A 26,832-nucleotide genomic window follows, 5' to 3' on the forward strand; every position below is an offset into this window, starting at 1 on the left:
GCTTGCGATTTTCACGCAGCCCTCTTCACTTCTATGGGGCCTGCGTTGCGTGAAAAACGCACAAAATAGGACATGCTGCGATTTTCACGCAACGCACAAGTGATGCATGAAAATCACGGCTCGTATGCACAGCCCCATAGAAATGAATGGGTCAGTATTCAGTGCGGGTGCAATGCGCTTACCTCACACATTGCACCCGCACGGAAAACTCACCCGTCTGAAAGGGGCCTATCAGTTCCTGGAAAAGCTTGGTAGCTACTAGCTGCCATTATATCTTCCCCCAGGGAACCTGTGAAAGCAGCTGTTACCAACCCGCCGAGCGTCACCCAGCTTTCCCACAAGCCAGAACGGCCTCTTCGCACCCTAATGAGGTGTCACATCAGGTCAATCACCCCAACCCCCCCTTGGGAGCCATGATGGTGTCAATATTTGTTTCCACCCCGCTTTCCCAGAAACAGATAAACAGCGGAGGACGACTTGAGGATTTTACGTTTACGGATGATTTCTTTTATTAATATTTTAGAGGAGAGTTCATTTTAAGGAAGTCAAAAACATTAAGAGTTTAAAAAATAAAACAGCAAAAAGGTAAAAGTAACAATAACAGAAGGATTCTTATTTTTTTTTAAAGACATGGCGTTATCTGAGCGTCGAGGGTCACATGACTAAACGATAAAACAAAGGCGGTGAATGTGAACAGGTCCAGACGCCGGGAGCGATGCAGCAAGCAGATCTCTCCGTGAACCCAGGGGCGGACGAGACGCCACGAATCATGCTGGCCACGAAGAGGTAAAGTGCATAGGGTCAGCGCACACGTCATCTATTGCTTCAGAGTAAGTGGAAGTGACAGGCCGCACCGCGCCCACATCCAGAGCCCACAGCGGCCCCTGCCGAATCCGTCTGCTGGGCCGCACTGAAGGGGGTATAGGAGAGACGCCAAAGGGATATAAAGTTACTTTAGGATCACGGGGGACCGATCTCTGGGACAAAGGCGCAGCATCGTCCGTTTAGCACTGGACCTCCTTGCTGGTCGTTCCTAGCCCCCCAAACTGCAGCATGGCCCCTTTCTAGTGAATGGAGATGTACTGCAAGTCCCAACACTAAATTACAACTGCTACACCTTCATTCAGGAGTTACATACCATCACTTTATACAATGGGAGCACCCCTCTAAACATCTCCATCAATGAACTGTTAAAGGGGTACAAGTGATGGCACCTCGCCCCCCCCCCCCCCCCCCATCATTTTAGCAGGGCTGTAGTAGCGAGCTCCTGTGTAGCTGGTGCCATGTAGCTTCAGCGCCAACTCCTGTAGACAAAGCTACACAGACCAGCTGCCTATAGGCCATCACTTAAAGGGGTCGTCTAGGATTAGAAGAAAAAAAAAGAAAAAACGTACAAGGGTTGTGGCTGGTATTACAGCTCAGGCCGAGCTGCAATACCACACACAACCTGTGGTCAGGTGTGGTGCTGTTTGTGGAAGATAACAGCTATGTTTATCCAAGACTGGACAACCCCTTTAAACCATGGACAACCCTTATAAGTTTTCCCCATGGTCTTCCGCAGCTGTTCAATTGCCCACATCACCCCCCCCCCCCATATATCAGAGGGCCTCTTATCCTAAGGGACATGCATGGGCAGTATGTGTCAGCACAGAGCCGATTTCAAAGGCAGCTTTGGATGTGACTGGAGTACGAGACAAAATGTAACACAGCGCCCCCCCCCCCCAAGTATCATACTGATAGTGGAGTCATGCTTTACAGTACCGGCAAGACCTGCTTGTTACATAGCTCCCTGTCGCCATCTAGTGGCCGTCCCCTTCTAGCTGCAGCACTCAGTTCATGAAGGGCGTAAAGAAAGTAAAAACAGCAAAGTGTATTATGAAGCAAATCTTGTAACATCATAGACAAAGAATGGATGGACTGTACCCTGGGCACGAGGCGCCATTCTCCTGGAAGCCGTAGTATCTGGGGTGATGCTCCGCATACTCACACGCTGCAGGGGATTACCACAGGTGCGTAATAATAAAAAAAAAATAATAATAATATATTTAATGGTGGTTTGGGGGGGGGGGGACGAGGGGGTCATTTCTTCTAACGTCATTGCTAAAAGTCTAAGGTTCATATTTATATATTTATCATAAAAAAAAAACAAAAAAAAAAAAAAACGAGAGCAATGCAAACGTATTAAACCCTCTGCCGCGCGGGCAGCCCTTCCGTCAACCCCATGCAAGTCCCTGGCAGTGAAGAGGCCGGAGAAGTTTTCCAAGGTCGGCATGTTCCTGGTTGAAGGGGGGGGGCAAAGGGTTCTCCTGTCTGCAAGGAAGACCCGGGCCACCTCCCCTCCCCCGTGCTGTGAGACAATGTTCTTCACCAGGATGGAGAAAGATCTTTGACACGGTCACTGGAAAGGTAGTGGGAGGCCGGGCAGATGCGGGGGTTGGGTGGTAGGTGATCAGGGCATAAGGTATAGAGGGTAAAACGGGGGGGTGCTGATATACAAGTTCGTTTTTTTTTTCTTTTTCCGTGGCATCTCTTTGCCCAGCGCGGTACTGGATCTACTGCCTCGGAGCCTCTTCCACGATCTCGATGCCATGCTGCTGCAGCTGCGCCCGCAGGAGGGTGTTCTCGTTCTTCTGCTCTTCAACCTGGTAAAGGAACAGGAGACGACAAGGTCACACACGGCATCAGCTACGCTCAAGTTGAGGAGGAGAATATTCATCATCTAGGATAGGCCATCGTGGCACCCCCGCCATCAGCATCTTCCTACAGCGGTGAGGCCACGTGGCCTAGGTGCAGCTGAATAGACCTGAGCTGCAATACCAAGTCCAGCCACTGGATAATGTAGGGCGCTGTGCTTGATAAGCTGTGAGGAGGCCGCTCCACTCACCAGAGTTTAGTGGTCTCTTCAGACAGCTGACCGGTGGGGGAGGATCCCGAGGATGGGCCATCAATATCAAAACACGGGACAACCACTTTAATTGTTAAGGCAGTAAAATATTTTTGCAACGTTTTTCAGGACACACTGGGATTTTCTTCCCCCTCTACCGATACGTCTGTTTCAGCAACTACTTGCATTCCCCATGAAATAACTATTCTGGCGCCTATATAGTGCCATTCCCTCTATTATTCCCGCTAGAAGTTTACGAACAAATTATCAGCAGTTTGCTAATAAGCTTGTGTTGTTAATGGGAGGGGATGGTCGCTGCTAGACAGAAATCTCCAGCTAACACAACAGCATGAGGTCCTGAAATTCTACTAGACCAGTCCTTTCCTCCAGCATCATCTGTCAGAGCAGAGTCGGGAGACCCCCATATGCTGGAACTGCTGAAAATGGAGGGCTCTGCCGATTATCACACGTGAATGCACCCCCGTTAATATGGCGACATAACAGATATTGCACAGACCTGCTGACGCAGAATGTCGTTGTCCAGCTGCAGCCGCTCGGCTTCCTTGAAGGTCTCCTGCATGCGCTGATTGGTCTGGCGCAGCTCGCGGATGTAGTCGCAGGCCTTGGACAGGATTCCGCCTTTGCTCTGCTGTATATCGGAAACCAAAAGGGATTTCTTAAAACCCAGTAGCAAAACCAGATTCTCACATTTAGCCATTGATATCACAACATGTGTCTTCTGTCTCTTTCCTGCTTTCTGAATGTGCGTCTTAGTGAACACGACAGCGGCTCCGAAGTCCAAATACTTTCACTCAGAAGCTGGTATTATATTAGAGAAGGGATGCCCAACCTGCGGCCCTCCAGCTGTAGCAAAACTGCAACTACCAGCATGCCCTAATAGCTGTAGGCTGTCCAGGCATGCTGGGAGTTGTAGTTTTGCAACAGCTGGAGGGCCGCAGGTTGGGCATCCGTGTTTAGAGCAGCGGTTAAATACAAAGGGGACTCAGAATATGAGAAATTTATTGGAGGCCATATAGCACCAGAAAAGGTAGCATTTGCCATAGGTTCCTGTCCAAAAGAGATCACCTTGCAGTGGTGGATGGGCACAAATAATCTTGTACAAAATGTACTTGTCAAGAATCTCACATCTATATAATGCGCGTAGCATTAGCTCTAATATATATATATATTCTAAAGCGAGTATGGCAGTATTATTTTGGTTATATATTTAGGTTTTTGTGTTTGCATTGTGTTTGTTTTTGACGTGTTCCCCATATCTACACTAGCTCTACACTAGAAGGACCCCCAGGCAGCTCCTCATATCTCAGCCCCCCCCCGAGCCCCTGTGGGTGTAACACATGCATTTTCATATTGTGTGTAGATGACGAAGTATGAACAGGACCATGCTCAGCCTTACTGCTCCGGTCTTGCTGCTATCTGTATTACAGTCTGGAATGATTTTTGACAGCTGGACGATCCAATTGTTAATCTTGTCTCTTCTTCTCCTCTCCACTGCAGGAAGAAGGAGAAAAAAGAAAAAAAGAGAAAAAGAAAAATCAGACGTGCGATAGGGCAGAGCGGTTAATCAGATAAATTTGACCATTTCTGACTTTTAGAGCGCAGCGCTGTTATTTTTATTAAATCTAGTCGCATCAATTGCTTTTTCACGGTTTTCACTGGCTGCTGACTGAGCACCGGTCACATGGGACGTGTACTGAAGTACAGATGTCATTGCTCTCCTTCTCTGTAGGTGGCGCTAGACTTTGGAGAGCGCATCCTGCAGGGGGGACAAAAATGGGGTCTCCAGGAACTGATGTGTTAAGTGGGTGACCGCACCCTCATAAGGTTAGTGTATAGTTTGGTAAAGAAAGAAAAACACATTAATTGAGAAGATAATGGTCCTCAAATGGAAAATAATTGAGATTTTTTGTTGGCAGCATCGCCCAGCCCCAACGTGCAAATATAATAACTAATGGTAACAGCGAGTCCGCAGAGACGTCCCCTTACCTTCATTGTGTTGTGCCCGACGCCGCTCATCCCGCGGGGTTCTGTTTCCATCCATTTTGCTAGAAAGAGAAGCACAAGCTCCAATGAAAAACTAAAAAGGCTCATGGACTTGCATACATAGGGTTAAAGTGGACCCGTCCTCTTTCCTGGACTGTCTATTTTAGTAAATTATGGAGCGTTTATTTTTTTTATTAGAACGCTTGTTGTGCCGTCCCTCTGTTAGTACTCCTAGAAATTTCCTCAAAGGTGTTACCACTTGGGAAGGTATCCCTTCACCCCAATCAGTGCTGCTACTGCAGGGACACCCCCTGCCCCCGGAGTAACACCCTGTTGGCATTTTATTCTTATAGACTATGAGGGTCGGTGTTTAGACACCGGTCTTAACCCCTATATCTGGCGGTGGATCCGCCGAAGTTATGAAGAGGCGCCCGCCATACATAGCTTCTGCATATCCAACGCCAGCTGTCCTACATTTAGACCATTTTCTACTCCTAAAACGGGCGCAGAAAATGATGAATGAGACGCTCCGTTTAGGAGCTCTCAGGAGATCAGAGACAAGCGTCAGCTCAGCTGCCTGACAGGACACAGTGTAAACACAGAGGCTGGCACTAGAGAATCTCAAGGCTGTACAGAGAAAGGGTCTCAGCATTTTAACCCCTTAAGGAGCCCTATTTCACCTTAAGGACCAGGCCATATTTTTTCAAATCTGACCAGTGTCATTTTAAGTGCTGATAACTTTAAAACGCTTTGACTTATCCAGGACATTCTGAGATAGTTTTTTGTCACATATTGTACTTCATGACACTGGTAAAATAAAAAGTTTTAAAAAAAAATTGTAAAAAACAGTAAATTTTCAAATTTCAATTTCTCTACTTCTACAATACATAGTAATACCTCCAAAAAGTATTATTACTTTACATTCCCCATATGTCTACTTCATGTTTGGATCATTTTGGGAATGATATTTTATTTTTTGGGGAGGTTACAAGGCTTAGAAGTTTAGAAGCAAATCTTGAAATTTTTCAGAAATTTTCAAAAACCCAATTTTTAGGGACCAGTTCAGGTCTGAAGTCACTTTGCGAGGCTTACATAATAGAAACCACCCAAAGATGACCCCATTCTAGAAACTACACCCCTCAAGGTGTTCAAAAACTGATTTTACAGACGCCGTTAACCCTTTAGGTGTTCCACAAGAATTAATGGAAAATAGATACAATTTCAAAATTTCACTTTTTTGGAAGATTTTCCATTTTAATAATTTTATTCCAGTTACAAAACAAGGGTTAACAGCCAACAAACCAAACTCAATATTTATGGCCCCGATTCTGTAGTTTACAGAAACACCCCATATGTGGTCGTAAACTGCACACAACAGGGTGCAGAAGGAAAGGAATGCCATACGTTTTTTGGAAGACAGATTTTGCTGGACACCATGTCCCATTTGAAGCCCCCCTGGTGCACCCCTAGAGTAGAAACTCCATAAAAGTGACCCCATTTTAGAAACTACGGGATAGGGTGGCAGTATTGTTGGTACTAGCTTAGGGTACATATGATTTTTGGTTGCTCTATATTACACTTTTTGTGAGGCAAGATAACAAGAAATAGCTGTTTTGGCACAGTTTTTATTTTTTGTTATTTACAACATTCATCTGACAAGTTAGATCATGTGATATTTTTATAGACCAGGTTGTCACGGATGCGGCGATACCCAAAATGTATACTTTTATTTATGTAAGTTTTACACGATAATATAATTTTTGAAACAAAAAAATAAATAAATAAAAAAAAATCATGTTTTAGTGTTTCCATATTCTGAGCCATCGTTTTTTTATTTTTTTTTGGGCGATTGTCTCAGGTAGGGGCTAATTTTTTGCGGGATGAGGTGACGGTTAGATTGGTACTATTTTGGTGGGCAAACGCCTTTTTCATTGCTTGCTGTTGTACTTTTTGTAATGTAAGGTGACAAAAAATTGTTTATTTAGCAATTTTTTACGGTGTTCATCTGAGGGGTTAGGTCATGTGATATGTTTATAGAGCCGGTCGATACGGACGTGGCAATACCTAATATGTATACTTTTTTTTTTCCTCTCTATTTTCTACCATTTTGTTTTTACTTTATTTGGGGAAAATGAAGTTTTTGTTTATTTTTACTTGAAAGTTTTAAATATTTTTTGGGGAAAACTATTTTTTCACTTAATTTTTTGTCTCATTTTGGGACTTGAACTTTTGGGGGTATATTCCTTTACAATGCATTCCAATACTTCTGTACTGGAATGCATTGGCTGTATGAGTAATACTGTGTGTATTACTCATACAGCTTCCAGGGCCTGTGAGATCCAGGGGGGGAATGACGACTCCCCCGCGCATTTAGCAGAGGTGCCTGCTCAATGATTTGAGCAGGCACCTTGCTCCAATCACCGCCCGCCGGCGGTGATCGGAACAACACATGACGTACCGGTACGTCATGTTTCCATAAGGGGTTAATAAAGATAAAAAAAATAAATAGAAATTAGCTCAAAATGAGTACAATGCAATAATAAAGAAAAATGCCCACAAAGGTGTCCATACCCTTCGATTTTTAAGGAAGAATAACTGAGGAACTGTGAATTCATGGGGTATGCAGGTATTTAGTAAGACTCTGTTCACATCTGTGTTGTGGGTTTTAATTTATAACTGAAATCACAATGCAAAGTCTGGTCTGTCACACGACAAGTAGCCAAGGACCACAGTGACTTATAATGGCGGGGGCCCGCTGGGTTCTCCTGTACCGCCTGATGGAAATAAATGTGGCAAAATCTGCAACGCAGCCGCCAACACAAATGTGAACAGAACCTAAAACTGAATAATGGCTACAAACAAAATAAGCACAGCGCAGATACGTACGGAGAGTAGGGGTGAGTGCGCGGAGCAATCGTCCTCTGCGACCCGGCTGGAAGCACATCTTGAGGGGTCATCATGACATAGAACTGCCCTGTGGACGGGAAAGGAATACACAACGGTTAAAAAATTATGACAAGCCCCATGACACGCCGCAGGAGCTTTACCCTTACGTAACACAAATTCAAATCCTGCCCGTTTTTCGAGATCTGTGCTGGTTGCCACTGAACAGGAACCTGTGTGTTCAGGTCATGTGATGCTCACATGGTTAAGGGCTTGAAGATCCCCATGTGTACGCATCACATGACCCCGGAAGACGTTGGAAGAGTGCCATAGTGTACTCTCCGCATACATGCAGTGATGACTTGATGGGTGGCACTCACCTCCTGCTTGAGCCAGCCCGGGGTCAGTGGTCTGAACGGACACAGCTGTTGTTTCGCCCACAGTTGAAGCGGGGAAGTAGGCAAAGCGAGCCTCACCACTGACCGCATCTGTAGAAGGGCTTCCGCCATTACTGAAGGGGTTCTGGATAACGGCCTGCAACAAAACAACCAGTCAGAAAACTGCAAGATATAGCAAGTAACGCCGCCATGTGCTGAGCTGCCCCGCTATCACAGAGGACAGGCCCATCCATGAAGCCTTAACCTAAAAATACCAAGACGTGCCAAGGGTTTACAGCCCAACAGCGGCACCTCTGCCACCGATCCTCACTGAGGGACGAGCCATGAAGACACTTCGTTCACATCTTGCTTTTTGCACACATTTACCATCACAACATACTCTACTTCACAATCCCATGTAGAAGGCACAATATAAAAGCTCTACAGCACGGTACGGGAGCCGAGGAGCCGAGGAAATCCAGTGGCAGACATGGCTGGAGGCATCTGTCAGAGGCTGGGCAATACCGGGTGCACCCCTCATATGTAACCTCCGATCTGCATCCTCTAGTGACATTACTTCACTTTCAAGTGTCAGAGAAACATATCTTTATGTAAAAGCTTCCGCTACACAGCACCAGCAGAAACCCCGGCTGTTTACATCCTAAAACAGCCGAACATGACCAGCTGACTGTTTCCACTTCCTCTTTGCAGCCATATTCCGTCTGTTTCTAAATGCACAATGTGAGACATCCTGTATTATACTCCAGAGCTGCACTCACTATTCTGCTGGTGGAGTCACTGTGAACATACATTACTTATCCTGTACTGATCCTGAGTTACAGCCTGTATTATACTCCAGAGCTGCACTCACTATTCTGCTGGTGGAGTCACTGTGTACATACATTACTTATCCTGTACTGATCCTGAGTTACATCCTGTATTATACTCCAGAGCTGTACTCACTATTCTGCTGGTGCAGTCACTGTGTACATACATTACTTATCCTGTACTGATCCTGAGTTACATCCTGTATTATACTCCAGAGCTGCACTCACTATTCTGCTGGTGGAGTCACTGTGTACATACATTGCTTATCCTGTACTGATCCTGAGTTACATCCTGTATTATACTCCAGAGCTGCACTCACTATTCTGCTGGTGGAGTCACTGTGTACATACATTACTTATCCTGTACTGATCCTGAGTTACATCCTGTATTATACTCCAGAGCTGCACTCACTATTCTGCTGGTGCAGTCACTGTGTACATACATTACTTATCCTGTACTGATCCTGAGTTACATCCTGTATTATACTCCAGAGCTGCACTCACTATTCTGCTGGTGCAGTCACTGTGTACATACATTACTTATCCTGTACTGATCCTGAGTTACATCCTGTATTATACTCCAGAGCTGCACTCACTATTCTGCTGGAGGAGTTCTTTTTACTCTTGTTAAATTCCAGACAGATCACCTTTACGTCGCCATCTCTCACCTGTGCCACAGCTTGTTGGGCGCCAGCAAAGGCTGCCGTCGACACAACACTCACTGCTCCGGTTCCGTCCCCCTGTCCGTCCAGCTGACCGTCTGTCACCTGGACAACCCTGTACGTCACCTGAAAACAGATAGAAGACATGATGTATGAGGAGACTTGAAGGGTCAGGATTTACCTCTGACACCACCTCAGGGAGGGCTGCGCAGCGTGCGTCACCCATCACTCAGACGGCGCCGTCTACCTGAAGTGACACAAGGGTTCCCAATAGGACTCCGGGGAAACAGGCGACGTACCTGTCCTCCATTGTTCTCTGTGCGGAACTGGTACTGAATGTTGTGCTCTGAAAAGGCTGCTTGCTGGACGGCAGCAATGGCCACCGCGGTATGCTCGTCGGTGTTAGTCTCATCTCCTGGTAAGAGAAGAGGAAAACTGATGAGGTCTCTGCACACAGCAAAGGGCTGGAGGACTGCTGACCCGGTCCAGCTCACACAGCGCTCCACTCCTGGGGCTTCTTCACTTTCCTTGATATTTAGAGGGGATTTCCAGAACTTCTATATCGATGTCCTCAGGACAGGCCATCAACATCTGATCGGTGGAGGTCTGACTCACCGCCCCACCATGACCAGGCCCTCGCAGTGTAGCAGGCGCAGTGCCGCACATCGTATAGTGGCTGTGCTGGGTATTGCAGCCCAGACGCCTTCACATGAATGGGACAGCTGCACGTGGACCATGTGACTGATTAAAGTGACATCACCGGCCACTTCAAACAGCTGGGGGCGGGTGTTGGACCCCCACTCATCACTTATTGATGACACACACTGTCACACTTTTGGTGCGGATTTGCTGCGATCTCTGGATGGATCATTACAGCACTACCTACACGGTCACACTGTAACAAATCCTCAGCTGTGTGAGCAGGATCAGTGCAAGAAGGGTTTACAGCCTACTAAAGATTTCCAAACACAATTACTTACAAACTACTGGACAACCCCTTTAATGGGTATCCTGGTTGTAATATCCCCTTTAAGATTGGTGGTGGTCCCACGATCACAAGAACAGGGGCCCTGTACCCCCTGCAGACTCCCTAAAGTGATCGGTCTCCATTCATTTCTATAGGAGATCTGTGATGGGTGGGGGTCCCAGCAGTAGGACCCCCACTGGACTCCCCCTCTAAGGTCTGAGCCAATTCCAGCCATTATTAAACGTTATCCCCGTCCATCTGCTTGGTGTGGGTTTGACCATCAGGACTCCCAACGGTCCGGAAATCCGTGGCGACACCACCCCCTCTTAATAGAGCGAGCACACCCGACCCAATGCTAGGGACCCCCTGCTCTCTTCTTGGTGGTCTAGGTTCCACGTTAGGGCCTCGCTATGTTGCAGGACGAGCTGCAGAAATACAAGTCAAGGTTTCATTTCTATGGATTTTTTGAATGGCAGAATCCTCAGAAAATACATCCCTGCCGACATTGGGCAAAATAACTGTTCTATATCAGTCCGGTCAGCCCCAACGATCGCCCTGCTGGCGGCGAGATGACACGTGGCGCGTCCCGATGCAACCTGCACTGGTCAGAAATACAGGACAGGTCGATGGTCTGGGAGCAGACTGCTTTCTGATAGCGCTGGAGGCCGGGCGTACCCCATTGTGACCACGTGGGCACAGCTTCTGTACCCCGGGGGGGTAACTATCAGCGGGCACTAACAATGACTCACCGTCGTGAAGCTCGACCACTTCATCCGCTTCCTGTCCTTTGTTGTGGCTGCAAAAAAAGAGAGAGAGTGTAAGAAAGCAGATACAGTATCACCCGGGCCATCGTCAGCTGCGATCCAACCAATCCACACGGCCGGATCACATACCATAACTGTGGTACTAGATGTTTATACTGCCCCCTGTCTGACGGGATGAGCTGCTCCTCTGGATGCCCTGTGGTATTTTCCGGGTGAACTTTGAGCTATACAGGACCCTGGAGACCCCACATTTCTTCTCTCATATGTAAGGAGCTGCTTTACCCGTCTAGTTATCTGCTGACTTTTCTTAAAGTTGTTCTGCAGGAATGTAAACCCCCCCCCCCCCCCCGAGCCGGACCAGTAAAAGAAAGATGAACCGGCTTCCCGACTTCTCCTCCTCCCGGCGATGCTCCGCTGGGCACCACCGATGCCAACATCCATTTTGACATCACCGCAGCCGATCACTGGAGACAGGATCCGCTTGCGCCATGTGACCTTTTGTCCAGTGATTGCAGTGATTGGCTGCGGCGATATCAAACCAGATATTGACATCAATGTAGCTCGGAGAAGCACCACAGGAGGATCGGGGAACCAGCGCTGGGAAGGCAGGTCATCTTTCCTTTAACGATCACGCCCGTCTTGCGGCCCTCAGATAGCTTCAACGGGCCCGCAATCCGATACAGAGTGCTTCCATGGGATTTCGGTCTGGGTCTCCGAACATGTTTTTATTTTGGTATTGCAGCAAAGTCTCTTTACTTTAATAGGGCTCTTGCACACAAATGTATTTTCATTCTGCGCCCGGTCCGTTTTTTTTTGCGGACCGTATACGGAACCATTCAGTTTCCGTAGAAAAATAGAATATGTCCTATTATTACCCGCAGTACAGATAAGGATAGGACTGTTCCGTTACGGGCCAGCTGTTCTGTTCCGCAAAATACAGAATGCACACGGTCACCAGCCATATTTTTTCGGATCTTTTTTTTTTTTTTTGCTGCAACCCATAAAAAACAAAAACACACACACACAACCCAAAAAACTGTATATGAAGCCTCCCTAGGTGCTGATCACGGGCCCATGTGTACAGTGGTGGAGGGCGCCTTTAATGGGGGCACGTTTACCCTCCCCAGCAGTACTGGGCGCTGGCTGCCCGGCTGGGAAGGTTCTGAGGGGCTAGCCTTGTGACTTGTACATTGCCCCCGGCTCCTGCCCCATCTTACTGTGCGGAGGGCGTTGCTCAGAGATGTCTTCGCTCTATCTTGTTGTGAAACGTCTCATGACTCAGCTCCGGGGAGAGACCGCACATCTCTCTGCTAACCTAGCCGTAGAATAATACCGCCATACGCCCCGCGGCAGAGAGGGGTTTTCTGCAAAATAAAGTTTTATGCTGCGCAGCAAAAGGTCCTGCAAATACCTAAGACTTGCTGGCTTGACTCATCTCCATTTGTAAGATCTTTTCTTGCAGTCAGTAAATGAGAACAGTTTATATTCAGAGGCAGGAGACATATATGGCAGCCAGTTCTGCTCTTAGCTGAGGGTTTGCTACAATTGCATCCCCTGACATGTAAACGTCCAGACTCCGGACTGATACAATGAGAGATTTCCACAGAGCGTTGTCTAGACTGGATCCAGCTATGAACAGGCCGACACACTGACAGCGATCAGCAATCTTCGGCACTCCAGCTGCTGTGAAACTACAACTCCCAGCATGCAAACACGCTCAGCTGTTCGTCTAACTCCCACAGTAGTGAGTGAAGCATTCTGGGAGTTGTAGTTCCTGAACAGCTGACGTGCCGGAGGCTGCTGATCCCTGGCCTAGACTGACCCACTGTAACGAGCTGACCAGCTGTGTGAGTAGGAGGTGGCAAGACTTTCAGCCTCTGTATAAAGAATGTTCTCATTCAATGACTGTAAGCAGAGATATTAAAATGAGAAGGAATTGATCAGAAAGCTGTACAAAGAGTGAATAACGAGACCTTATCTGATGAGGATTATAGGGAATCCCTCCATTCACATGCAAGCTCAGCCGAGGATGCGTGTGTTCTCAAAATGGATAGTGGTGTACGTTTTCGTGGTCCGGCCCCTCTGGTGGGGGCTAACCTCCCAAGAAGAAAAGGATCGGACGTGTTCAAATCCAACTGCCTGATCCTCACCTGCCCCCCCCATACACATCACCCTCACACCTGCATGTGTACGACCAGCTTACAATCGGCTCCCGCCTCACACGCTACAGAACCCGTGACACGTATGACATAACCGTTATAATCATCTTAGCTGCAGAGGCTGTGCCCGCACGGCTCCTGCGGGTCCTGTATTACAGTGCAGTGCCCAGTGCTCCGGAGAGTGGCCATGACGCCACGCTGGTTTCTGTAATTGCCAAGCAATTCCCTCACGGGGCAGTAGGGAAATTCCTGATGGCACTGGCCCATTGTGTGCAGGACGACGTCAATGGCATACACCCACACGTGGTATACCATCTGACTGCCATCCCAAAACATGCAGGGCCGCCCCTGAACTACCAGCGACTACTCCCCGGGCTGGTGACTATAAGGGCCATTTCTCAGCAGCATCCAGTCATACGTTGTGCTGGAGTGACAGCCTGTAGTCTGCAGACATGGCACCGTCACCAGCTGTACCCTCAGCACTGTGCAGACATGGCACCGTCACCAGCTGTACCCCCGCAGCACTGTGCAGACATGGCACCGTCCCCAGCTGTACCCCCGCAGCACTGTGCAGACTGGCACCATCCCACGCTGTACCCCCTCAGCGCTGTGCAGACTGGCACCGTCCCACGCTGTACCCCCTCAGCACTGTGCAGACTGGCACCGTCCCACGCTGTACCCCCGCAGCACTGTGCAGACTGGCACCATCCCAAGCTGTACCCCCTCAGCACTGTGCAGACTGGCACCGTCCCCAGCTGTACCACTCAGCGATGTGCAGACATGGCACCATCACCAGCTGTACCCCCTCAGCGATGTGCAGACATGGCACCGTCACCAGCTGTACCCCCTCAGCGCTGTGCAGACATGGCACCGTCACCAGCTGTACCCCCTCAGCGCTGTGCAGACATGGCACCGTCACCAGCTGTACCCCCTCAGCGCTGTGCAGACATGGCACCGTCACCAGCTGTACCCCCTCAGCGCTGTGCAGACATGGCACCGTCACCAGCTGTACCCCCTCAGCGCTGTGCAGACATGGCACCGTCACCAGCTGTACCCCCTCAGCGCTGTGCAGACATGGCACCGTCACCAGCTGTACCCCCTCAGCGCTGTGCAGACATGAGGTACAGCTGGTGATGGTGCCAGTCTGCACCGTGCTGAGGGGGTACAGCTGGTGATGGTGCCCGCAGCACTATGCAGACATGGCACTCGGCCTGGTGACCGGAGGACGTCACAGCGAGAAGCGCAGGTGACGACATTCCCAAGGAGCCTTTGAAGTCATCTCACTTCTCAGCTTCGGCTTCTGACGGCTTCTTATTAATGAGCGGCGCCCTCCTTGCATTTTAATCGGATTGCTGGAGTAGATTAACACTTTCACGGCCGGTGAGAATTAGTGTAGCAGATATCCTTGAAGTCTGAACTGCGAGACTAAGAGGTCGGTTCCAGGGTGGAGCACCGCACTACATCAATGTAGCTGTGCCCAGTAAGCTCTGCTAAACCACTGGATAAGATAAGCACCTAGAACCCGTCCTATGCCAGAAATCCCAATGAGATCCGTACGGGGTGGGGAATGGGAGCGTTTGGGTAAGGGGGGGGGGGGGGGGGGTTACGGGGCAAAGCCATTCGATGGTAAAGAAAAAACATAAATGGCAGTTCCCCAACATTATCCCAATCCCTCCGCCACATGAGTCACTTCACGTTCTCCCAGCAGTTAAGGGTTAATGTTAAAGTCAGTACTGACCCAACAGCTCCAGCACCACGGCTCTGGTTCTTCTGCCACCATGTACCTGGCTGCAGCGGTGACAATCAATAGCCTCACCGGTGCACTGAAGAGATCAGGGATTGGCTGCAGTGGTCTCGTTGTCCATGTGATGTCACCGTTGAGGCGGCAGCGCTGGACCTGTCAGGTACTGCCTCAGGATAAACCCTTTACATACTGGATGTGGACACATCACGGCCCAGGTCCATCAGGTAACGCCAGCGTCCTTAGGCTAGGTTCAGACGAGCCTGTCCACGCCTTGTGCGGCAGTTATTTCCCGGCCTGAGCGGTGACAGGACCTAATGGCATTATAATGCTGTGTGTCCCTGCCAGACGTTGCACCGACAGGGACACACGGCATTACCACTGCTTCACTCAGACCCCCGTCCGATGACCACATGTGCAATCGCCGGGGCCCCGATGTGTACCCTGTGGATAGGACATAAGTGATTCCCCATAGGATAAACCCATTCAAGGGAAAGGACAGACGGCCAAGCTACGCCTGGCGGTGGGGGTGACCACTTACCTGAGGACAGTATACAGAGGAGGAGGAATTGGGGAGCTGGAGATAATGGGGACCTCCCGCACTGCAACTCCCAGCATGCACACTGGACAGTTTCTGGGGCAGTTGGCGGACCGTTACCTTGTGTGTATATGGCTAGAGCCTCGTGCACACCGCCGTACCCACGTCGTATAATTGGCAGGGCGGCCACGTGGCTGACATCCATGTGCCGAGTGCATTTTTGTTTTTTGCAGACCCACAGAAATTAAAGGGTCCATGTGCGATCTGTAAAAAAAAACGTGTATCGGACAGGGACTAAGGCCTCATGCACGTGGCTGCAGGCGCCCACGTCGTAGTCCAGCACTGCATGGTCGCAGAATACGCGGTCGCACCCGGATCGGTCACGCCATTACAAGACGCCATATGGCTACATCGGTGAGTACGGGATCAACCTTTCCGACCGTCCAGCAGCGGCGACGTCGCATACACTGGTCACGTGACCGGCGGTATAATTTAATGACTGGTCCGTTACTGTTGCAGGCTTCCTGTCTATGAGAGGGTTAAGTGACTTATGATGCGGCTCAGTGCCAGACAGCTTGCAGTGATGTCACCGCAGGCGAACATGTGATCCTGTCACATGACTTCTCCGCACATGTCCAGGGTTCTGCATGTCAACACGTTCACAACCCAAGCTGCGGCCGCGACATAAATAGAGACCATTGGTCGGCACCCAGCTTTGCCAGAAACAGATGAAACCAGAAATGCCAAGACTCCAAATCACCCGCCCGTACAGTCACCCAGCTTTCCAAGAAACAGAAAGACACAGCGTAAGGGGGACCGAGGACCTGCAGTTACTGGTGCTCATTACCCGCGTGTCCCCTAAAGCTTTACGGCTCTCTGCCCACCTATGAGTAACCCCGCTGTCACCCAGCTTTCCCAGAAGCAGACAAGCCCTTCCTGTCACGGCCATGTCCCTCATGAATTACTCCTGGCGCCGTTCAGCAGCTTGTACGTACAGGAGCTGAAATCCCGGCCGTCACCGCTTATCAGTCCGCCAGCACAAGTCATGGTGCGTGTAAACAGGCAGCGGCGAGCGCCACACTGAAACAAACCCTCTGACGTGCACAGGCTGCAGAGTCCATGGCTATGAGACTGGGCTGGATGAAACATAAGGGGGGGGGGGGACTACTAGTTCCAGCCATCCCACAGCAGCAAGCACGAGTGACTGATTATTGCCTATGCTGGTACGTTTCCATTAGGGAATAGTCGCTGTTGGGACGTGGCGTTCCATCAGTAAGGCAATGCCTTCTTGCTGACGGTCTCCAGAAAGACACAGCATGGGGGTGTTCAGCAGTCTTTATGCCGCGGCCACTATAAGGGAAATGTGACATCGGCTGTGGAGGACACGACCACGCAGAGCGCTGTGGCTTATAGAGGGGGGGGGTCATGGCCGCACAATAGATTTTTAAAGAGGAAAATCACTAAAACTTGAAACTGAACTCGGCTTCGGTTCTAAGGTGGTGGTCGGAGCAGAGCTACACATCAGTTACACAAAGTCACGCGTGACGTCAGCTCCTCGGAGCCCATACATTCTAATGCTGCACGGAGACGGATCTCCGGACAGTGTTATTACGAAGTTTAGAACGAAGCGACCGAAGCTCGAACTCTAACGAGGAGCTGCACCGTTGTGTGTCCACCATCCAAACACAGGTGGACGCTTCATTACACCCCCAGGTCTCTGGACCATTTGCAGGTGCTTAGCAGAAGGAAGCGTGACGTCACGGCGCCCAATACCAGTGCGGCTATCCTTGCTTTTGTAGTGGTGCCGTGAACAATAAACCTGGACTGAAGCCGGATCGTCTTTAGGTATGGGTCCAGGTTGTGTTTGTGATGGTCGGGCCCCGGAATGGAGGAGCGCTGGTGAGAACTTCAAGCCTGCCTCTGCTGTGACACTGCACCGACTCCTGGCGATGATCGGGGGAGCCATCGCCTCAGACAGGGGGATACGAGGACAGCCCAGCCATACATGCAGGACGTCCTGCCGCCACGTGTGCTCCTCTCACGGCAGGGCGTCCAGCTGGCGTTGTTCTGCAGGATATCGCTCCCCACACACACAGCCAGGGTCTCCCAGGAACGTCTTCAAATTATATTTCCTTGGCATTTATGGGTCCAGCCGAGACACCAGCTTCACCAACCTACGAGTGCGCAGGATCTACAGGCCCAGCTGTGGGCAAATGTGCCGCAGGATACCAGGACCTGTATGCCTCCATGTCCGGCCGCATCCCACCCAGCATCCAGGCCCAAGTGGGGGGGGGCCGCATCCCACCCAGCATCCAGGCCGGGGGGCCGCATCCCACCCAACCCAGCATCCAGGCCGGGGGGGGGGGGGGGGGCCGCATCCCACCCAGCATCCAGGCCGGGGGGGGGGGGGGGGCCGCATCCCACCCAGCATCCAGGCCGGGGGGGGGCCGCATCCCACCCAGCATCCAGGCCGGGGGGGGGGGGGGGGGGCGCATCCCACCCAGCATCCAGGCCGGGGGGGGGGGGGGCGCATCCCACCCAGCATCCAGGCCGGGGGGGGGGGGGGGCGCATCCCACCCAGCATCCAGGCCGGGGGGGGGGGGGGCGCATCCCACCCAGCATCCAGGCCAGGGGGGGGGCCGCATCCAGGCCAGGGGGGGCCGCATCCCACCCAGCATCCAGGGCAGGGGGGGGGGGGGGGGGGGCCGCATCCCACCCAGCATCCAGGCCAGGGGGGGGGGGGCCGCATCCCACCCAGCATCCAGGCCAGGGGGGGGGGGGCCGCATCCCACCCAGCATCCAGGCCAGGGGGGGGGGCCGCATCCCACCCAGCATCCAGGCCAGGGGGGGGGGGGCCGCATCCCACCCAGCATCCAGGCCAGGGGGGGGGGGGGGGGCCGCATCCCACCCAGCATCCAGGCCAGGGGGGGGGCCGCATCCCACCCAGCATCCAGGCCAGGGGGGGGGGCCGCATCCCACCCAGCATCCAGGCCAGGGGGGGGGGGGGCGCATCCCACCCAGCATCCAGGCCGAGGGGGGGGGGGGCCGCATCCCACCCAGCATCCAGGCCAGGGGGGGGGGGGGCCGCATCCCACCCAGCATCCAGGCCGGGGGCGCATCCCACCCAGCATCCAGGCCAGGGGGGGCCGCATCCCACCCAGCATCCAGGCCAGGGGGGGCCGCATCCCACCCAGCATCCAGGCCAGGGGGGGCCGCATCCCACCCAGCATCCAGGCCGAGGGCCACCTATCAGGGTCCCAGAGCCTCCTATGAATGGTCGTTCCCCCCGCTCCAGTCACACCGCATCCTCGGAGCAGGATATAATAAGTTGCAGGTAAGTCGCGTCGCTCCATGGTGATGAGGTGTAATATCGCACATCGCTCTGCGCGCAGCGCTATCACCGCACGTACCATGACAGGGGTCAGCAGTATATACTCTGAGGATGCGGAGTACCCACCGCCCTGGCTATATATTAGGGCTCATTCCCTTGGACCGTAGACGTTTTTGCGGTCCACAAACAGCAGATCGCAGAACATGGATACCGGCCGTGTGCGTTCTGCTGGTGGGAACGTCCGGCTGTCTACAGAAGGGTCCGAGCCTGGTCTGTAATACGGACATCAATGGGACGTGGTCTGTATTTCTAAAGAGGCCACAGAACGGACGCGGACAGTACACGGTGCGCTGTACGAATGTTCCGCAGTGAATGCATCCAACCCGCAAAAAAACGTGGATCGGACCAAAAACACGTTTGCGTGTGTGAGCCCTTCATATCACACTGGTATACGCCCAGTGCATGTATGTAACACCAGTGAGAGGCTTATATTATAGTACAGCCCTGATATACAGACAGCCCAGGTCATATAACACACACAGGGGGTATATAAACACCTTATAATAATACACCAAGGACATATTACAATATAACAGCGGGATACACTCTATAACACACCAGCGACATACAGACGACACCATCACATTGAGGGCAGGCTGTATGTTATATACCAGTGATAGATTATCCCCCCGGAGGCTGGCACTATCTGTGGGGCAGCTGTGATATATAGGATATATTATATAACACACCAGTGACACACATCGGGGGCAGGCTGTATATTATACACCAGTGATACATTATATAATGTATTATACACCAGTGATATCTGATACATTATATAACACTGCAGTGATACATTATATATTATACACCAGTGACCCATTATATAGCACCCGACACCCCGGAGCCTGGCCCTATACGCGGGGCCCGCAGGTGTCAGGCCCAGGCCTCCCTCAGCCTCCACGGTGCAGGCCGCAGCCTGGGGCTCGAGTTCTCACCTGGCGGCGGCGGAGGAGTCGAGGCTCTGATCCAGCATGTCCATGTGTCGGGGCTCGGGCAGGGAGAGGGCCCCCCCCGGGTCAGGCTGTGCGGGGCCGGGGCCCGGGGCTGCCCGGGGAGGAGGAGGAGGAGGCGGGAGGCCCGACGGATCTGATCACGGGGACAAACACACGGGTCATGTGAGAAGATCCCTTCCCTGCCTCTCCTGCACCGCCGCCGGGACACGTGAGGAGAAGGGAGGCGGGGAGAAGCCGCGAAGCACCTCACACCGGGCAGGCACCGAGCAGCGGCGGGCAGCAGCGTCAGACGGCGGGAGCGGGCGGGTCTGTCAGCAGCTGCAGCCGCACACACGAGAGCGGGAGGGCAGAAAGACGAGCGGGCGGGCCCCACACACAGGGAGCAGCGCTTAAACCACGAGCGGGCGGGCCCGACAAACACAAAGCGCACGCACTTCTGGTTAGTTCAGCGCTGCGGGAAATCTCGGGGCGGGCGGGGGCGACACACACACAGCAGCCGCAGAGTGCTAGGGAGTTTAGCGCGGTCTGTGGCGCATAGACAGAGGCGGGCGGGCGAGCCTTCGGTTCACGTTAATTTTATGTCATTTTCAGGAGTGGTCGGGCTTGTTTATTTAGATATTTTTTATATAATTTTTTTGGGGGGGGCGGGGGGGGGTTTGTTTTTACAGTTATTCTTTTTATTTTTCGTGTTTTTTCTACACGCGGACGGACGCCATTTCCTGGACTGCCAGTGACAGACGCAGAGCTGTTTATTGATAGACTGGGGCGGTCGGTTGCTAAACTAACATCATACGTAAGACGCGAGCTTATCCTTCACTCACATCATAAAAAAAAAAATAAACGCGTGAAAAAGCGCCAAAAAGACGCGGGATCGCGCATGAGTTTGAACAAAGACAGGTTGGCTCCGCCCACACAAGCTTAGGAGAGGGGCGGGGTTGTGAGCTCTGCGTCATGTGACATGCCATTACCACGTGATGGGTGAAGCGCTGTCGGGCTTGGGAGGAGGAGGCGCTGCTCTGTCCATGGTCCTAGTGCTAGTCGGCTATGTATATCTCCCCAATTATTTTAGCTTCCCATAGACTCCAACCAGAGTGCTGAGCTGTTCAGGAGTCTAGGAAAGCTGGGTGACAACTCACCTGACACCGTGGCCATTGAGGCTACAGCAATTTTTAAAATTATTATAATATTTTTTGTGGTTTGTTTTTGCGCCGTTACCATTATTTTGCAGGTCACCAATCCCGGTGATACCACGTTTACAGTTTGTGTTTTTTCACTTTTGCACAATAAAATTATTATGATTTTGTTTAAATCACTTGCCGCCAAAGATCTTTTTTCAGGGTTCGATTTTGCGGCCGAGTCATTTTGCTTTTGTTTGTTTTTTACGAGAAGCGGCGCCCTTGTCTTTATTTCAGTTTTGTTTTTACAGCGTTTACCCCGCGGGACAATTAACGCTTCACTTTTATAATCCAGGTCGTTACGGATGCGGCAATACCAGATGTTCGTACATTTTATTTCTTATTTAATAAAGTGTTCTATAAACAAATGTTTTTCCTTCATTGCTTAAAAACAAAACATTTTTTACAGTTTATTTTTTACTATTATCTTATTGTAATTTTATTTATTTTTTAACGCTGACATAATGCTCTGAAATATGTTTTAGGCGCCATCTGTAGGAGTGCTAAGATGGCCGGCCTGGGGGGGACGACGACCGCTGAGCACCTCGTCATTGCATCAGGAGGATCCGCGGGAGCTTCCTCCTCTCTGACCAGTGGGATGTCACGGGGCCTTTGAGCGCGGCATTTGATGGGTTAATATGACTTGAAATCCACCCACGTATACACATGGATGGTAAATGAACTTGAATGGTGGGGTGGTAACGAGGAGTTAATGAAGGATGGTATGTGATAACAAGGGGTTAATGATGGAACGGGGGGGTTTGATAATGAGGGATCAGGGTGGTAGCGAGGGGTTAATGAGGGATCAGGGTGGTAGCGAGGGGTTAATGAGGGATCAGAGGTGATAATGAGGGGTTAATAAGGGATCAAAGGTGATAACGAGGGGTTAATGATGGAATGGGGGTGTTAATGAGAGATCAGGGGTGGTAATGAGGGGTTAATGAAGGATCAGCACAGATAACGAGGGGTTAATGAGGGATCGGGGTATAAGCCTCTGGCCGTCAGTTGTTTTATGTCTCCACCCCTGACGTTGTGGCGCAGTAACGGTTACCGCCAGTCTTGGCCCCGCCCCTCCCTCATACTCACAGATGTCCAGGCTCCTGATTGGTCGAGCCACCAACATGGAGGGGGCCGGGCGCTCTATAGCATCTGAACCATCGGTTAGACGGCCCCCCAAAATACCAATTAGGGGGCCAGAAGAAAGGAACTCCGCCTCTTGACTCCATGGGAAACAGAAGACTCCTGTCAGCAGAGCCCATGGGGCGTCCGGACGTGGACTCAAGTGCCAGTTGGCTAGAAAGTAAGCCCTGCCCCCTTGTCTCCTCGGTAACAGGAAGAGTTTAGGTCATGTGACTTCCTAATATGCTGCTAATTGGCCAAGTAGATCCTTCAGGTTTGTGTGGAGTCAGGGGGCGGGACTTGACCCATACAGTGTCTCCTCATTAATATTCATATATTCAAGTCAAACTACCACTTAGGAGCCCTGTAGAAATTGACTCCATAGAAACAAGAAGACTCCTGTCAGGAGAGTCACCATGAACTGGGAAATAAGCCCTGCCCCTTGTCTCCTCGGTAACGGTCATGTGACCCCTTACTACGCTGTTAATTGGATACGTAGATCCCTCCGATTTCTGAGGCATCAATGGTGGCACTTGGTTAATAGGGTGCGGCTTCATTAATATTCATATATTTAAGCCAAACCAAAAGTGAGGAGCCCAGAAGAAATTAACTCCGCCCCCGACACCATGGAAGCTAGAAGAATCCTGTCAGGACAGCTGATGACATGCGGCAGACAATAAGCCCTGCCCCTTGTCTCCTTGGTAACGACAAGGGTTGTCAGTCAGCAGGGAAATGCGTCATGTGACCTCATACGCTTCTGAGACATCAGGAGGGGTCTGTCCCATTTCATAGGGCGCCACCTCTTTAATAATCATATATTCAACCATGGACCCACCTTTTGGCCACTCCCACGTGTAAAGGAGGATCCATTAATTGAAGTTCTGGGGCCAAATGTGATTGGCCCCATGTTGAATGTTATATGTCTCGATGTATTTACACCACTGATCAATCTGCTTCGCATCTCACAGTATATTATAAATCTGTCTGCCTGGAGCCACCACTAGGAGGAGCTCAGTGCATAGGAAGGTATACAGTTACCATTGAGTGCAATGGAAGCTGTAATAATAAATCTGTCTGTTTAGACTCCAGAGCCACCACTAGAGGGAGCTCAGTGCATAGGAAGGTATACAGTTACCATTAATTGAAATAGAAGCTGTAAACATCTCTTTGTACTTAGCTCCCCCTAGTGGTGGCTCTAGAGTGTAAACAGACAGATTTTTGCGGCTTCTTGAATCCAAAAATCCCGACCGTATCAAACACTGCTGCAAAAACAACCGCTATGTGTGAATATACAAAAGGGTAACCGTGTTTAGAGCTTCTGACTTTCAGGCTCCACATCTCACCGTCCACTACAGCTTCACCCGTGAGACTCCCATCATCTCGTACACATACTCTGGACAACTCATGAGCATATGATTAGTTCTGCAGATTCTTCTCATGCATCGTTACTGTCATTTTTCTTATTTTGTTAATACTTTGTGAATCCAGCTTCGGCTTTCAGCACGGCCTGAACCTTCTGGACATGCCCTCCATCAGATTCAAGAATGTCTTGACCGAAATCTGTTCCCAGGTCTCTTCTACACATTCCCAATGTTGGTCATATTGGTATATTCGCTTGGGTACGAAGATAGCTTTTTCTTCAACTCTACCCACAAGAGTTCGATGGAGTTGAGTTCTGGGGGCCGATCCAGCACCTCTACTTCATTGCCATTGAAGCATTTCTTTACCAATCTCTCTCCAGTTATGCTTCAGGTCGTTGTCCTGCTCGAACGCTATGTCGTCCTTTTCATACCCATAGTATTCGAGTGTAGGAAGTAACTCATCTTGTAGGATACTCACATATAGCTTAGCATTGAGTCCACCATCGATCTTGGTCAAGTATCCAACACCTTTGGCTCTGATACAACCTCATATCTTCAGGCTTCCTCCACCTATAAATTCCCCGATGTGTTGGCCCCCTTCTCCCTTGTTTCTTCCAGACCCATCAGAGCCCGGTCTATTGACTTTTGTCTCATCTCTCCATATCACCCGTTTCCAATCTTCTACTGTCCGTTCTTTTTTGCAAACTTCAGCTGTTGCTTTTTATGACGATAATAAAGTTGAGGCTTCTTCACCCTTTCTTGGGCCACCATTCCATGCGCGTCGCACGTTGCTTGCATGGATGTCTGTGATCTTACTACTATGAAGCATACGAGCCGCCTCCACTGCCTGGTTTGTCACCCCAAAACTGGTAGACCTTGTGATGAGCCAACTTGTTGACTCTGATATTTTTCCTGGACGTCCATCTCTTGGCTTTGGAATGGATGGACTTAATTTCGTATTCTTCCAGCTGTCATGGCACTTACATGATGCAGTTTAGCAGTTTTCTTAGCCGAGATACCATCATCGATGATGAACTGGATAAGGCTGTTTCTCCTTTCTCTGAAAACCTTCATGGCTGCTCCTGGATTCAAACTAGTGACCTTTCGCTTGGGAATCAACCTAATAACACACTGAGCTATTAGGGAATGTGAGGACAGGTTGTAATTTGTAGTCTACAAGAAGAAGAAGATTGTTCCACCACCAGGAGCAAAACAGTATGAATGCAGTTACATGAGAAGAATCTGCAAAACGAATCACATGCTAAATAGCTGCACGTCCAATGTATGTACAGTGCCTTGCAAAAGTATTCACCCCCTTGACTTTTTTCGTATTTTGTTACATTACAGCCTTAAGTTCAATGTTTTATTAATCTGAATTTTATGTAATGGATCAGAACACAATAGTCTAAGTCGGTGAAGTGAAATCAGAAAAATATATAAATAAAACTATTGTTTAGAAATAGAAAACAGAAAATTGACATGTGCGTATGTATTCACCCCCTTTGTTAGGAAACCCATAAAAAGCTCTGGTGCAACCAATTACCTTCAGAAGTCACATAATTAGTGAAACTATGTCACCTGTGAGCAATCTAAGTGTCACATGATCTGTCATTACATATGCACACCTTTCTTGAAAGGCCCGAGAGGCTGCAACACCTAAGCAAGAGGCGTCACTGACCAAACACTGCCGTGAAGACCGAGGAACTCTCCAAACAAGTAAGGGACAATGTTGTTGAGACGTACAAGTCAGGGTTAGGTTATAAAAAAAATATCCAAATCTTTGATGATCCCCAGGAGCACCATCAAATCTATCATGACCAAATGGAAAAAACATGGCACAACAGAAAACCTGCCAATAGATGGCCGCCCACCAAAACTCACGGACCGGGCAAGGAGGGCATTAATCAGAGAAGCAGCACAGAGACCTAAGGTAACCCTGGAGGAGCTGCAAAGTTCCACAGCAGAGACTGGAGTATCTGTACATAGGACGACAATAAGCCGTACGCTCCATAGGGTTGGGCTTTATGGCAGAGAGGCCAGAAGAAAGCCATTACTTTCAGCAAACAACAATAAGGCACGTTGTGAGTTTGCGAAAAGGCATGTGGGAGACTCCCAAAATGTATGGAGGAAGGTGCTCTGGTCTGAGGAGACTAAAATTGAACTTTTCGGCCATCAAAGAAAACACTATGTCTGGCGCAAACCCAACACATCACATCACCCGAAGAAGACCATCCCCAAATTGAGACATGTTGGTGGCAGCATCATGCTGGGGGGACTGGGAAACTGGTCAGAGTTGAGGGAAAGATGGATGGTGCTAAATACAGGGATATGCTTCAGCAGAACCTGCACCACTCTGTGCGTGATCTGAGGCTAGGACGGAGGTTCACCTCCCAGCAGGACAATGACCCCAAACACACGGCTAAAGCAACACTTGACTGGTTTAAGGGGAAACATGTAAATGTGTTGGAATGGCCGAGTCACAGCCCAGATCTCAATCCAATAGAAAATCTGTGGTCAGACTTAAAGATTGCTGTTCACAACCTGAAGGAGCTGGAGCAGTTCTGCAAGGAGGAATTGGCAAAAATCCCAGTGGTGAGATGTGGCAAGCTCATAGAGAGTCATCCAAAGAGACTTGGAGCTGCGATTGCCGCAAAAGGTGGCTCTACAACGTATTGACTTTAGGGGGGTGAATAGTTATGCACATTGACCTTTTCTGTTATTTTGTCTTATTTGTTGTCGGCATATTTTGTAAATTACTTGATGCAAATCCTCAAACAATCGATGTTAATTCGAGGTTGTGAGGCACCAAAACACGGAAAAAGTCAAGGGGGTGAATACATTTGCAAGACACTGTATGAGATAGCCAAGATGAATGTCTATAAAATGATGAGAGTCTCACGTTCCAAGCTGTAGTGGATGGTGAGATATAGAGCCTAAAAGTCAACAGTTCTAAACATTGTTACTCTTTTGCTCGTCAGTGTACCCTTGGTGTGCATTCACATGTCGCAGATCCTCTGCAGATTT

General features: G+C 50.0%; 1 protein-coding gene across 3 annotated transcripts; it reads right to left on the reverse strand.

The window, feature by feature from the left end:
- Window positions 1-484: 484 nt before the first annotated feature.
- USF2 (upstream transcription factor 2, c-fos interacting) lies at window positions 485-20,604 on the reverse strand. Of its 3 annotated transcripts, none has more exons than XM_044275054.1 (10): window positions 20,136-20,604; window positions 11,354-11,400; window positions 9,937-10,052; window positions 9,644-9,763; window positions 8,152-8,305; window positions 7,775-7,862; window positions 4,892-4,950; window positions 4,302-4,396; window positions 3,402-3,548; window positions 485-2,642 (listed from the first exon to the last, which is right to left on the reverse strand). In XM_044275054.1, the coding sequence occupies exons 1-10, from the start codon at window positions 20,177-20,179 to the stop codon at window positions 2,553-2,555; spliced, it is 960 nt and encodes a 319-aa protein (XP_044130989.1). In that variant the 5' UTR covers window positions 20,180-20,604; the 3' UTR covers window positions 485-2,552. The 3 variants fall into 3 exon arrangements, with proteins under 3 accessions (XP_044130989.1, XP_044130990.1, XP_044130988.1); XM_044275055.1 differs by having other exon boundaries at window positions 3,402-3,533; window positions 20,136-20,602; XM_044275053.1 differs by having other exon boundaries at window positions 3,402-3,533; window positions 4,287-4,396; window positions 20,136-20,596.
- Between the last annotated feature and the right edge of the window lie 6,228 nt (window positions 20,605-26,832).

The sequence above is a fragment of the Bufo gargarizans genome, unplaced genomic scaffold, assembly GCF_014858855.1.
Source record: "Bufo gargarizans isolate SCDJY-AF-19 unplaced genomic scaffold, ASM1485885v1 original_scaffold_823_pilon, whole genome shotgun sequence".
Classification (NCBI taxonomy): domain Eukaryota; kingdom Metazoa; phylum Chordata; class Amphibia; order Anura; family Bufonidae; genus Bufo; species Bufo gargarizans.